Source organism: Chanodichthys erythropterus, chromosome 22, assembly GCF_024489055.1.
Source record: "Chanodichthys erythropterus isolate Z2021 chromosome 22, ASM2448905v1, whole genome shotgun sequence".
NCBI classification, from domain to species: domain Eukaryota; kingdom Metazoa; phylum Chordata; class Actinopteri; order Cypriniformes; family Xenocyprididae; genus Chanodichthys; species Chanodichthys erythropterus.
In genome coordinates, this window is record NC_090242.1 from 7,641,970 (window position 1) to 7,656,687 (window position 14,718).

At 37.5% G+C, this 14,718-nt stretch overlaps 2 protein-coding genes across 3 annotated transcripts in view; one reads left to right on the forward strand and one right to left on the reverse strand.

Moving 5' to 3' along the window:
* Nucleotides 1-211: 211 nt before the first annotated feature.
* On the forward strand, nt 212-2,847 carry LOC137012930 (ankyrin repeat domain-containing protein SOWAHA-like). Its single transcript, XM_067376433.1, has one exon. The coding sequence runs from the start codon at nt 262-264 to the stop codon at nt 1,534-1,536; it is 1,275 nt and encodes a 424-aa protein (XP_067232534.1). The 5' UTR covers nt 212-261; the 3' UTR covers nt 1,537-2,847.
* A 1,302-nt stretch (nt 2,848-4,149) lies between these two features.
* shroom1 (shroom family member 1) overlaps nt 4,150-14,718 on the reverse strand; it is a 40,704-nt gene continuing 30,135 nt past the window's right edge. For both annotated transcript variants that reach the window (XM_067376343.1, XM_067376342.1), the window contains exons 6-8: nt 11,835-11,955; nt 9,361-9,633; nt 4,150-7,551 (exon numbers count right to left, since the gene is read on the reverse strand). In XM_067376343.1, the coding sequence (XP_067232444.1) occupies nt 7,297-7,551; nt 9,361-9,633; nt 11,835-11,955 (649 nt within the window). In that variant the 3' untranslated portion in view covers nt 4,150-7,296. The remainder of the gene's footprint in view (nt 7,552-9,360; nt 9,634-11,834; nt 11,956-14,718) is intronic.

Here is a 14,718-nt window from a genome sequence, read left to right on the forward strand (position 1 = left end):
CAGGGACAATTTGTTGATTTATTGATTGATTATGTTGTATTCAAATTATTTTATTTTAAACTATTTAACAATTTAAAGGTGGTTAGCCAATATTTGTATTTTCTCCTTGACAAATTATGCTAAAATTAGCAAAACTAAACTTTTCCACAGCCCCGCCCCCACCTACGTCTGAATTTTACAGGTTTTTCATTCCGGAAAACAGGTAAGGGCGTGACGATCGGTCCACAGAGCAGTATGTTTAGATCTAGGACGAGTTAAGAAATGGCTCTCACTCAAGAAGCGATTTTAAACACATTATTAGAAGGCAGAGGAAAGGTGAAAAACTCCGAGCTGCTGAGCAAGTTCAAAGACCTGCTGAACTGCAGTGATCCGGCTGAGAAGAAGAAGAACCGAGATCTCTTCAAGACGTTTGTCAACAACGTTGGTTTTGTTAAAGAGCTCCAGGATACCAAGTATATAGTCCTAAAGAAAGTATACCATCACCTACTTGAAGCCTCAAACAATGAGAACGCACAAAGAGAAGATAATGAAGGTGGATCACAGGAAGATGAGAAGGAACAAAATGGAGAAGGTAAGAAGTCACTGAGAAGATCTTCATCAAAGGCTTCAGATGGCACTGCAGAACTTTCTCCCATAGAATTTGCTTTGGAAAGAAGCAAGAATGTGGACTTTAAACCAAAAAAGTCTTTAAATTTCATTGTACCGCTTAAGTCTGACGACTCTAATGACAAACATGGAGCGGCCAAGACTAACAAACCATTTGCACTTCCATTACGAATGCCCCAAATGGACATCAGCCAGCATCACAAGAAGAAGCTGTCCACTGACTCTAAGAGAACATCTATAGACGGCGTGACCCGCGCTAGACACTTCAAGACCCCGAAACAAGAGGAAGAGCCAAAGTACAACTCGCACCATTGCCCGCTTGACCCTGCGGAGCACGAGTGGATGGTGAAGTCCGCGGCCGGACAGTGGAATCAAGTGTACGGCCTTCTATTGAAGGACGCTGAGCTCGCGGAGAAGAAAGACTTCATGTCTGGGTTCACAGCCCTACACTGGGCCACCAAGTGTGGAAACATTGACATGGTCTGTAGGATTATTGACGTGTCTAGGAAGAGCGGTCATGGGGTGGACGTCGACGCCAAGTCCAATGGCGGCTACACGCCACTACACATCGCCGCCATCCACAGTCACGACTCTCTAATTGACCTTCTAGTCCGAAAGTATTGCGCCAATGGGAATCTAAGGGACAACTGCGGAAAGAAACCCTACCACTATCTGCGCAAAGGGGTTTCGGTACAGCTGAGGGAGCTTCTTGGAGACCCAAAGGCCGTCCAGCAGGAGGTTCAACAGGTCAGGGAGGAGGTTGACCCGCATAGATACCCTAAAAGTCGGCTCTTCCCGACTCATCCGGTGGGGATCAAGAAAAAGAACAAGGGGAGAATCCAGTTCATGTCTTTGGCTGAAGACGTCAGAGCTGAGAGGGACGAGCCGGTGTCGCATAAACAGAGGCTGGTGTCGGACGTCTTTCCATAACCATATTAATGTGAATCAGCCTTTATCTGAGATTCCAGAAGAATTCTGTTCTTATTTTGACTATCAACGATGACATGCACTACTATTGTAATCATTATCCCTTGTGCGACATTTATGTCTTTTTCAGTTTTGTTTTTTTGATAATTTTGCCTGTGTTAATGCCAACTGCATGGATTTTGGTACATGTGTGTATTTTTATTGGAATTTTACTTTTTCACCCTCATTTCCTTTAAAAAATCAATTTTTCACTAGTAACACAAAATAGTTCCTCTCAGGACCTTTTGGACAAAAATGTCCCCATTGAAACCCATTAAAAGTGCAATGTTTAATCCCAGGGTCATTTGACTATAAAATGATGCAATCTTTGTTAATAGGCTTTCATTTTGTGGTCAAGGCTTCAAAATTTAATTTTTTTTACCAGATGGTGCCATTTTGTCAGGTTAGGCCTATAAAGCAAACACTCGCTTTATTCTTTTTTTTTCTGCTTATGCATATTATGAGTCAATTAGATAAATTATGCAGTGTTAATTGTGTGGGTGTGTTGGTATGGATGTCAGAGTGTGGTTTGTATGTGTGTGTAATAAAAAAATTGTGTGTGTGCAGGTAATGTTTGAGAGAGAAAAACTAGTGAAGTTTTACTGAAATCTAATGGGGAAGATTTGGTATTGCGTCCAAACAAAATCTTACTGAAAGCTCATTTTTTGAGATATCAAAATCAAAGTTGGAACACAACTTGTTTAGATTTATGGCTTTCATTTTCTAGCAGTTTTAGAGTTCAACATGTTTAATAAAAAATATATTTTATATAAAATATTGTTCATAGACTTAAACCTCTATAACTTTTTTTGTTTCACTTTTCAAACTTTTTTTCTGCCAAGGTACTTCTTTAAAATGAGACCAAACTTAAGTCTGTGCTCCCAAACTTCACATTTTTATGACATTTTTTTGACACAGACATTTTTGTCCTCTATAATGGACCTATGTGTATCTTTTTGAATTGACGCACAAGGGTTAAAGAAATGAATAGTTTTATTCAGCAAGAACACATTAAATTGATCAAAAGTGACAATAAATAAATGAACTTTTTCTTAATTAGTTTTCTAAAACTTTTAAACATTATATAATAATATTGATGATAAATAATCAGCATATTAGAATGATTTCTGAATGGTCATGTGACATTGAAGACTGAAATAATGATTACTAATAATTTAAAATATATTTAAATAGAAAGCAGTTCTTTTGAATGGTAATCATATTTCACAATATTATGTTTTTTCTGTATTTGTGATTAAATAAATGCAGCTTTGATGAGCAAAAGAGACTATGTATTCTATTATAGTCTAATATAATGTTTTTGTTTTTTATTCAACAGATTTAAATTGAGTAATTACACAAGACATACATATGAAATATTCAATCTCTTTGTCTCAGGGAGTGTTACTCACTGGGAGTGGACAAAATCTCTCTTAATTGTTCTTTATGCATCACATGTTTGAGGTGTTGGGAAACATTTTTGAGAATTATTTTGTTCTAGATGTTAAAGGGATAGTTCACCCAAAAAATTGTCATCATTTACTTTTACCCTCATTTTGTTCCAAACCTGTATGAGTTTCTTTCTTCTGTCGAACACAAAAGAAGATATTTTGAAGAATGTCGGACACCAAACAGTTGATGGACCCCATTGACTTCCAAAAAAAATCATAGAAGTAAATGAGTACCGTCAACTGACTAATGATTACCAACATTCTTCAAAAATATGTGTTGAGAAACTCAAACCGGTTTGGAACAACTTTAGGGCAAGGAAACGATGACATAATTTTCATTTTTGCGTGAACCAACCCTTCAGAACACATTCAAGTCATACTTTTTATCTCAAGTTTAATGCTGATCAACATGTTTATTTTTAGTCATCCATATTCCAGGATTCCCACTGTCACGAAAAACCCGTAATTATGAACTACACATTGTAGCTTATTTTACGATAAATGCATTTTCTTATTCAAAAGCGTCATTATTATGCAAATATTATTAAACAGAACTTAATCTTGTGCTTGAACTTTGACTCGAATACATGTCTGTGGGAGAAACAGGCTCAGGCTCGCAATGTGTTTGTTTCCTTTGAGTTCTCTCCTCATATGAGCTAATTCACGCTCATCTGAGTCTTGCTGACAGCGTGAGCTTGGTTACAGAGATCACTCTTTACTGCTGACCTCAGATCAGCGGTGGATGATGAAATAGCCACAATTGGAAACCAGTCCTGTGAGTTTACGCCAACATGGGTTGACAAGATAACAATTTAGCTTACAGCTGCATCTCTTGATGTTCCCATGATGCAGCGGCTGTATTAAACTCTGACCCTCTGCCCTTGAGATGGAGCACGTGTTCCTCCGTCTGTATTCATTAGAAGAGAAAAAAAATGCCTTAAGACACACATGTGCATGATTCGGCATGTGAGACAGAACTCCACTCTGATGTCTTAAGAGCTTCGATGCTTCAGTAGTAGAAAAAACAAGATGGATGTGTTTGACCTTCAATTTAGAAGTAAATATGATGTTTTAAGCATGTTTAACCATTTGGTGGCCTTATTTACATGATAGTTACATGACATTTCCCCATAATTTTTTATATGCATCATGAAAACACCTAAAATAGGCTAAAATATATAAACATTTACATATATAATTGACTTAAAGATTCACCCATTTGAATTTTAGGCTACACATCAAACAAATCACGTTATTTTTTATTCACTTTTCACAATTTATGTTATTTCAAAGCATTTTTACAGAAAATTGTGCCTAGTTGTAATGAAACACTTAAGATGCACAGTGAGAAAATTCCATTTACACACTTTATTCATTAAACCAAAAGTAATTGGAACTCATGCATCCCACATTAACAAAACCACAAGATGGCAGCAAAACTGATGAACTAACATTCACAGCACACTGATAGTGGACAAACGCTTATTTACAGTCTCTAAATCCACATCCAGCATTCAAAGCACAATCTGATCAATCAATTCCAGGTGAAATGGATAATGGTGGTATTAATGACAGGACAGTTTCTGATGATCAAGAACGCATCCATGTTGTCACTAGATGCTTTCATGTGACTTACACATTTCTTCAAGCCATTTCTCTCTTGACAGAGAAGACTAGGAATCACCCTCTGCCCAAAGGCCAAAACAAACTTTCATTTGTTTAACCAACCGAGAAGCCAAATGTTCATGTATTCCACAAGAAAAGCTAATGAAAATGTGGATCTAGAGCCGAGAAAACATTTCTGAGAGTTCAATTTCCTTGACAATGTTCAATTTAAAGCACTGAATGACTGTAAAGTGCACAACACACACACTGACATGAATCTGCAATGTGAACGTGTCAACAATAAGTACTGTAATAGACGGAAGTAATGGATGTTCCCAGTCAAAGTGCAAAGTAGGCCTACACTTTAACCCCTTAATACACTTTAACCCTGATCAGTTCAAAACATTTACGTTTTTGAAACACTTGATTGAGGGAAGCATCTAACAGAGCAGCTAATCCGAATCAGTTGTGGATCCATGAATCACAGATTAGTAGTTTCTGTGTAGCTAACAAAAATATTGTAATTAAAAATGCAATATGTAATATTGACAGCTAGCGGTTGAAATGGGTACTGCAGTCCAAATTCAAAATATTGGAGAGTTGTTTTTTCGCACCTTTCCTCCTCAGACTCCACGCTCACGCGGGTTGCCAGATTGAGGATACGCAGCAGGAACGAGCACAGTTGACAATGCAAGGAGACGAGCTTTACACTGTAAGTTTTAATATGCCTCTCATTGAGATTTTTAGATGGATTCTGATGCTTTTTAAGTCTTGTAGAATCTGCGATCTCTGACCCAGTTCTTCCGCTGGTTTCCATGGCTGCAATACGCATTTCCGCCAACTGGCAACCCGGGTGCTGAAATACTATTGGGTAAATTAGCAGTGGGCGGGATCACACAAACCAAAACAAAAACAGACATTCCAAAACGGAAGGCACATAGTGTAGGATGTTTCCTAAATATCTGCAAACATAAAGGTATTTTTTATGCTGTATTACAGTCCTAAGAAAATTAAACCGCATCTCTAACGTATGAAAATATTTTTTCTCGTGGTTACGCTTGGAGAAATTATTATGGGAAAGTTACTTTTAAATGTTCTCTGAATTAATAATGTTTTTGTGCTAACGTTTTGAGAATGTTATTAAAGACCAGATAACTTTAAACAAACAAACATTCTATTAATTCAGATCAATCCATTTAATGTGCAGATTATATTCAAACTTTGTTCTGTAGATAATTTCCACCTTGTGTAAAGTTTTAAAAAATACATTTTAAGACCATTTACATACTGAATTGACCGTTGCTATGTCCGACAAGCCAGGCCGATCTCTCGCCACACTTCATGTTCTCGCGCAGTGAAAAATACATTCCAGAGCAAAGAGGAAACTGACAACGTATCGACAGACAAGACAGAGCAGGTTACTTTCAATATGAAATAAAGTCTCAAATTTGATCATTTTTAAAGAAATTTAAACAAATACCGTTTTGTGGCTCTTTAATGTGTCATAATAGATCGCTGTAGCGCCTCAGTTCAAGCGGCTCGTGAACGGATCATCTCTATAGCGTCAAATAAAACATGAATGAACATCAGAAGGAATGTTGTTTCAACCACGGAAAGACGTCAGTACACCATTTTTCAAGTTCAAGTCCACCGACGTAAATCTACTAACTGTAGATTTCAAAATGGCGGATTCGGCATCATGATTGGTTAGATCGCCTGTCAATCAAACTCCCGGCAAAGGGTCAATTGTGATTGGTATTTTATTTTTTGTTGTATCGATCAACTTTTCATATTGCTTTAATTTGGTTTATTTAGTTTTACTGTCATTTAACCTAAAAATTTAACACCGTTGTATTTTTACTGCTTTGTAAGCATGTTATTTCCATCGGTAATACAAATCTAGTTCCAATTATTACTATTAATAATAAATGTAAATATTAATTGAACATTGGTTTCTTACAATTATCATATTGCTGTTGTTGCTGGTTTATAAGTTACTTGTGGCAGAACATTTCAGTGATTTTACCATGGTTTTACTGCTGGTAAATTCCTGGACAATTGTTTGATCTCACTGAAAACAGGACAATTTGCTCACATGTATGTGTCATCAGTCATTTCTGTAGCTCAAACAGCAGAACAAGGCGCTAGCAACACCTAAGTCATGGGTTCAATGCAATGCAAATCACTTTGGATTAAAGCGTCTGCCATATGCATAAATGAAAATGTGCGTAAGTTGTCATCAAGGGCTTTGCTGCTGAATCGTGCTCTTATTACACATGCAACAACAGCAGTTCAATAACACAGACTTTCAAAACGCATCTTTAAAGAGAATCTTGTAAAGTACTCGAAACACATTCAACATGATAGTGTCAAATGAAATTACAGGACAAAAAGTATTGAATGAAAAGTTCATCAAAGCAGTAATGAAGCCCTGAAATCAATTATGAATATGAGAATGTGCAGTTTATTTCCAAAAGTGCTTCTTTCGTCCTTTTTTGGTCATCATTTTAGAGTGATGCATCTGATAAACCATTCCTGGGCTCTTAAATAAAGCTTTCCATGGTCTCATTAGTCAACTCAAGACGTAACTCGACTACAGAGCGCAGAAATCAAGTGTCTCGAAGTAAGTACGGTCCATGCTGGACAGACACTTTCAGGCAGTGCATTTTCATGGAGGAATACTGCTGAGTAAAGCCTCGAGCTGCTCCTCTCCTAAACGCTGCTTCTCATCAAGGTCTTTCTGGCGAATGAGTAAGGAGGCCTTGGTCTGAATGAAGCGCCGGTACTCCTGCAGCTGTGTGTCCGTCAGCTGCCTGGAGAGGAAGGTGGAGACCATGCGCTCCCGACGGTCCAGGTTGTCCTTCAAGTCTTTGGCGTCGTCCCTCTGTTTGCACAGAAGACGGTAGCGGTTGTCCAGAGATTGCTGTGGATTGAGGAAAGTGGGAATTATTTTATGAATACGTCACAGTTCTGTTCTTTTGTTATTAGTGGTATTAACTGCACACAAGAATATTTTTGTCCCGTTTTTCCCGTCCTCTAGGCAAAAACTGTAAATCTGATCTCTTAGAAAGTATCCTCTACAACTCATGTCCATGAAAGAAACGAGGGATGAGCTGCACATCAAACAAAACATCCGTTTCCGGATCAAAACAACCCAGACCATGAAGACTGCACTTCTTCCTTTTATGTCCATAAATCTTATATAATTGAATTCTAATGAAATATGAACATTTATATTTATGTTGTTGTTCATTTAGATTTGTTGTTATTTCTTATTTTATTTACCTCTAAATGACTAGTTTTTACCAATAATTTTAATATAATTTCTAGGTTAAATTCTAGGCCCGATTGGAACCAAATAAGTGCAGTAAGTTTTATTTTCAATAATTATCAAAAAAAAGTTGAAATTTCGATTCACGTCTCAAAGGGGCGCCAAACGTTTGAAATGGGCAAGGCCACTTTTACTAAAATGACTTTAACTTGTGAAAGGAATGAGATATTTTCACCAAATTTGGAACACTTGTGTATGAGCTCAATCTTTGGTCACGTGAAAAGAATCACAGTGATTGGCCACTTGGTGGCGCTATAAGAGGAAAAAAACAGGAAAATGGCTATAACTACTTAACCGTTGGTCCGATTGACTTGAAAATTGGCATGCAGTGTCTTTGTCCAAGGTACCATGACTGTCTATGAGGACATTGGCGTATCAAAAAAAAAAAAAGAAAAAGCATGGCCGCTATCGGCCAATGAAGTTTGAGCACCTAATAGACAAGGTTAACAGAGGCCGAGCGGAACAAAACTTGCTGGGCCTGTTTGACTCACCACACTAGAGGCCTGTGAGAACCTCGCCTTCACGTTTTTAAAGGACTATATCTCACTGATTTTTTGCACATGGCCATGACCACATGGTAGAACTCCTCACTCTGAGCAACTTTGCCTCTAGGACCGCCACTGTCCATTGAATCATTTGTTAAATATTGGACATTATTTAAAAAACAATCAACTTTGGCGAACTAGTCCTAGGTTTTTGCCTCAAACTCCATAACTGTTAAAAAGGTTTAAAAACCATGTATTTCCTATGGTACATTGCCTGTATTGGCTGTAAATGGTCTTTCCATCTATGATTGAAATGGTTACAGGCTTGCTAATGAAAACATAATACCTTTTTACGCATCTGCTTAAAGGCTTAAAGCGTTTGAACCCCGATAATTGCTCGCAGCCATATTATATATACATTTTTTACTGTTTTTTATAAATGTTTTGTCCTTGCTGAATGAAAGTATTAAATTCTTTAAAATCTTACTGACCCTGAACTTTTGAATGGTAGTTTATATTTGAATAATATAATATGTGAAAAAAGTCAACAAATAAAAATACATTAACAACAACAGTCATAAAACATGATAGATTTTTTGATATTTGACCTCCTCACAGTGGTGCTTTATCATAATGATTGCATTTCAAACGTTTGTCACAAGAGGGCATTGCAAATCGCAAAACCCATCGAAACTCAACAGTGGTTTCGGTCAGGCAGTGTTGACACCATCAACAGCCAATCCAGCAGAACATGATGATTGGACTTGAGAAAAGTGTGTTCACTGTCAATCTTAAAGCGATTCAGAAAGTGTGTGTTTTCCCTGCACACCTTTAGTGTGTTTAGGGCCGCTCCCAGCTATCTACACAAAGACACACCTCATTTAAACACCTAGCTTTGTTGGGTTAATAAACTCACTTTCTCCTCCGTGTCCATGCTGTCATCTGCCGTGCTGAGGGCGTTCTGCACACGGGCCAGACGGGCTGACAGGCAGAGCAGCAGACTAACCACCCGCTCCAGGTCTCCTATAAACTGTGTGTAGCGCTCCAGCTCGGCCGGCACGCAGCTCTCCCGCACCAGGGCCTCCATAGCATCACCCCGCACCCCATTCTCCTTCACCTCCCCCTGGACGGTGGAGCGGACTTCCTCCAGATACTTCAAGCGCTCCTTAATATGTGCCATCAGCAGTCTCTATACATGAGAAGATGCAAAGAAGCATACACAAGATATTTATTAGTAATATAGGATAGTAAATAATAGGATCCAGAGGTGCAACAGGCGAGTGTTGTCAGAAGTACCGACTACTATAGCAAGTCGATACTGAAATGTTAAAAATGTGGCGCTTTAAGCGCTGTTGAGTGGATTCATAAACGCCTCTGATCGGCCATTTTTTTCATGTGCTCAACATATATGTCTGTGATTGGCTACAATGATCAATGCAGTGTTTGAAAGCACACAAGTGTTTGAAAGTGGGAGCATATAGCCAATCACAGACATATCTGATGAGCCAAAATGGCCAATTAGAGCCTTTACAAATCCAGCCAACAGCGCTCATTTTATTAAATTTCAGTACTGACTTGGTATCGAAGTCAGTACTTTTGACAACGCTAAAGCGGCTGAACACTTAAGCAGCTGAAGGCCAGCGGGCGGAGCCTATGGTGAGATGATGTATAACTATTGGTTGATGTCTTGCTCTGGAGGCAGTCATATGCAAATGTATTTGCCCGTGTGACATCACAGATCCCACAATATCAAAGCGAGCCGCTTTTGGAGCTACGCGTGATTAAATAAATGTTTTGTTTATAATGAGGAAGATGTTTTAAAGGATTAGTTCACCCATAAATGAAAATGCAGTCATTAATTACTCACCCTCATGTCGTTTCACACCCGTAAGATCATCTTCAGAACACAAATTAAGATTTTTTGATAAAATCCGATGGCTCAGTCAGGCCTGCATAGCCAACAATAACACTCCCTTTTTCAATGCCCAAAAAGCTACTAAAGACATATTTAAAACAGATCATGTGACTACAGTGGTTCAACCATAATCTTATGAAGCAACAAAAAAACTAAATAACGACTTTATTCAACAATATCTAGTGATGGATGATTTGGATGCTTCATGAAGCTTTACGAATCTTTTGTTTTGAATCAGTACTTCGAAGAACTATTGAAGTTTCAAAACACTTATGACGTAACGAAGACTCGTTTACTGAAAATCATGTGATTTCGGCGCTCCGAACCATTGATTCAAAACAAAAGATTCGTAAAGCTTCATGAAGCAGTGTTTTGAAATCGCCCATCATTAGATATTGTTGAATAAAGTCGTTATTTTGTTATTTTTAGTGCATAAAAAGTATTCTTGTCACTTTATAATATTAAGGTTGAACCACTGTAGTCACATGAACTGTTTTAAATGTGTCTTTAGTAGCTTTCTGGGAACTGAAAGTGTTAATTATCTTGCTGTCACTGAGCCATTGGATTTTATCAAAAATATCTTAATTTGTGTTCTGATGATGATGATCTTATGGGTGTGGATCAACATGAGGGTGAGTAATTAATGACAGAAATTTCATTTTTGGGTGAACTAACCCTTTAAGCTGTGAAACTTGCAGGATGTTTTAATGGTAAAATGTGTTCTCATGTCATGACCGCTTTAACCAAGATTATTAAATATTTTAGAATTTTTAATTGTTCGTTCATTTTAATAAATGGCATCTTATTGTAAAGTGTTGTTTGTGTTCAAATGTATTGTGGCAGGAAAAAGTATGTGAACCCTTTGGACTTATCTGCATAAAATGGTCCATCACAATATACAAACAGATTTCTACATTATTCATTATTTTACATTATTATAATACCATCAACGTGGAGAGAATATGTGAATCCCTAGGCTAATGACTTCTTAGCTTTTTGAGTAGTAGATCTACAGTCTTTATTTGTCTGTACACATAACGTAAATGCTAAATCAAATATTTGAGGGCTTAAAAACATATCACGCATCAGCTCTTTTTCAGAGCATGTGCACACCGCTGTAGTCTGATTGTCTGGATGAAGCCAGGTTACAATCACCTTAACTAAGATTGTTAATCCAGTTACTTGACCAAGACATTTTCATCTTAAAAAAAAGATGCATTGCTGCTTTTGTCTGACTGAAACCAAACTCTTAAAGAGCCTGTAGACTCCGTACTGATGAGTGTAACTCATTAAACTCTAAGCAGAACAGTGCTCAATTGAGGTCAGAGGAAGCCACTGCCGTTTCTAAAAACAGAGCTGCAAGTTTGCACCTGGATCTTGCACAGCGTTACTGGCAAAGTCAACAGATTGTTTGGCACATTGATATCTGTGGGAAAATAAGACATTGAACAACAGCATTATAATACTCTCAGTACCTTCTTGTCGGTGATATCCATTTCTGCGCTGCACAGTTCTTCTCTTTGGTTTGAGAGAACAGACTCATTGTTCACAGATGACGGAAGGTTCAGCGGTTTGTCACAAACTGGCATCTCAGTGCTTCAGAAACAAAAACAAACATACAGTGAAAATACAAATGAAAGTCTAGCCTTTTTAATATTTGATTTGAGTGGAACACGGAGTACTTTGTATCAGGCTAAAAATTTGTTCTGTTCCAATGCATAATGATCTAATTTGACTTGGCAAATGTGGTTGTTATGAAAGTCTGTACATAGACACACAAATAACATTCCTCATGTGAAGCTCACAGGAGACTCAGGGTGTGTTCACACTTTTAGTTCGGTTCTCTTGGTTCTTTTGATCAGGACCAAAAAAAGAAAAGTCCTGGTTCGCTTAACATTTAAAAGGTGCCCTAGAACCAGTTTTTACAAGATGTAATATAAGTCTAAGGTGTCCCCTGAATGTGTCTGCAGTCTCAGCTCAAAATACCCCATAGATTTTTTTTAATAATTTTTTTTTAACTGCCTATATTGGGGCATCGTTAAATATGCACCGATATATAGGTTGCGGCCCCTTTAATTCTCGTGCTCCCTGCCCCCTGAGCTCTTGACGATATTACAGTGCATTTACAAAGTTCACACAGCTAATATAACCCTCAAATGGATCTTTACCAAATGTTCGTCATGGATACTGCATTCATGCATCAGATCATGTGAGTATAGTATTTATTTGGATGTTTACATTTGATTCTGAATGAGTTTGATAGTGCTCCGTGGCTAAAGCTAACATTACACACTGTTGGAGAGATTTATACAGAATGAAGTTGTGTTTATGAATTATACAGACTGCAAGTGTTTAAAAATGAAAATAACGACAGCTCTTGTCTACGTGAATACAGTAAGAAACGATGGTAACTTTAACCACATTTAACAGTACATTAGCAACATGCTAACGAAACATTTAGAAAGACAATTTACAAATATCACTAAAAATATCATGATATCATGGATCATGTCAGTTATTATTGCTCCATCTCCAACAAATGAGATTGATATAAGAAGGAGGAAACAATGGAGTTTGAAACTCAATGTATGTCATTTCCATGTACTGAACTCTTGTTATTCAACTATGCCATGGTAAATTCAATTTTTCATTCGATGGTACTTTCATTCTTTATAAATCTCTCCAACAGTGTAGCATTAGCCATTAGCCACAGAGCACAGCCTCAAATTCATTCAGAATCAAACGTTAACAATATAACAGTATACAATACTCACATAATCTGACGCATGCATGCCGCATACATGACAAAAACTTTGTAAAGATCCATTTGAGGGTTATATTAGCTGTGTAAACTTTGTTTATGCACTGTTCAAGGCAAGCGTGAGCACCGTGGGCGGAGAGCACGAGAATTAAAGGGGCAGCAGCATAAATCGGCTCATATTTAATGATGCCCCAAAATAGGCAGTTAAAAAAATTTATAAAAAAAAAAAAATCTATGGGGTATTTTGAGCTGAAACGTCACAGACACATTCAGGGGACACCTTAGACTTATATTACATCTTGTAAAAAAACGTTTGATGGCACCTTTAATTAATGATATATGCATTCTTCATAACAGTGTGCATAAAACATTCTTCATTCTTTCAAGCAGACATATTTATTTGTATAAGTTAAATATAGATTAATCCTTATTAAAACTATTAAAGTCATTTAATCAAGAACATTAAGTGATTCTCTTTCTTTTGTTGTTTGATTAACATTAACGACGGACAGCAGCAGGTTTATTAGGCTGCTGTCACTTTAAGGCTGAATGCACGGATCCAATATACTGAAACATCTGATTTACATTGTAATCTTTTTATTTTTAATATTTGGCATGTTTGTGTGCTGCTGCGCATCCCTGTGTGCAGCAGAGTGTACGTGTGTTGTGCACTCGCATATATTACTAATGCGCTCTTTAAATAAAAAAATATTGTGCCACTGACTTCAGACCAGGTTTTTGTTGGTCAATGGCACAGTCTATTTCATTTGCCTCAAAATAGCAACACACCAACAATGCACCTGAACACGCCTCATTTTCAGACCAGCACGCCCATGGGCGAACAGATGGGTGCAAATGTATTTGCTATTTAAACAACGTGGCACATTATGTGAAAATGAATCGGGCTGAAAAAACGCTTGCCTGGCGCCTCATTGTGCTGGGTGTATGATAGGGCCCAGAGTCTTATTTTCGGCAGGAAAAATATTGTTGACGAAAATTATTTCAATGAAATTAACACCGATTCACACTGTCATTTTTAACATCAAATCTAAAGATACAAAAAAAAAAAAGAAAAAAAAAAAGATATAAGATTTAAGTATATTTTGCAACAGAAGTTACTCAACATCCAAAACAATTCTGGACCAAATCCGCTCGTTCTGTGTGTGTACATCTGATGGTATTTTTACAAGCTGAGAACTAACAAAGAGCTTTGAAAATATCAAAACAATGGCAGGAATTCCTCCGTTACACACAAACGATGATCTGCTGCAAAGAGACACAGTTTTGATGCTTGCACCAAACTGAAGTGGGCAACATCGCGAGGCAAGCTTGAGCATTCTGCTCTTTATAGGGAACCAAACCTGCCAAGTATGAACACACCCTCGAATTGCTGTTGGCTCCAATTTAACATTAGCATGTTGCTAAGATAAGCATTTAAATTCATATTACAAATATTGGGTAAAATAGTCAGCAGTGCAAAATAAAACACCACCATCCACCATCTTGGATGATTTATTTCAATCAGCTTGTTGAGATTGCCTTCTCTATCAATTTATACCCAATTGTTAGTGCCGACATTTTTGTTTCAATGTTCCGAG

Excerpts from the sequence above, each read along its gene's own strand:
- LOC137012930 (XM_067376433.1), top strand. The coding sequence starts at position 262 with ATGGCTCTCACTCAAGAAGCGATTTTAAACACATTATTAGAAGGCAGA.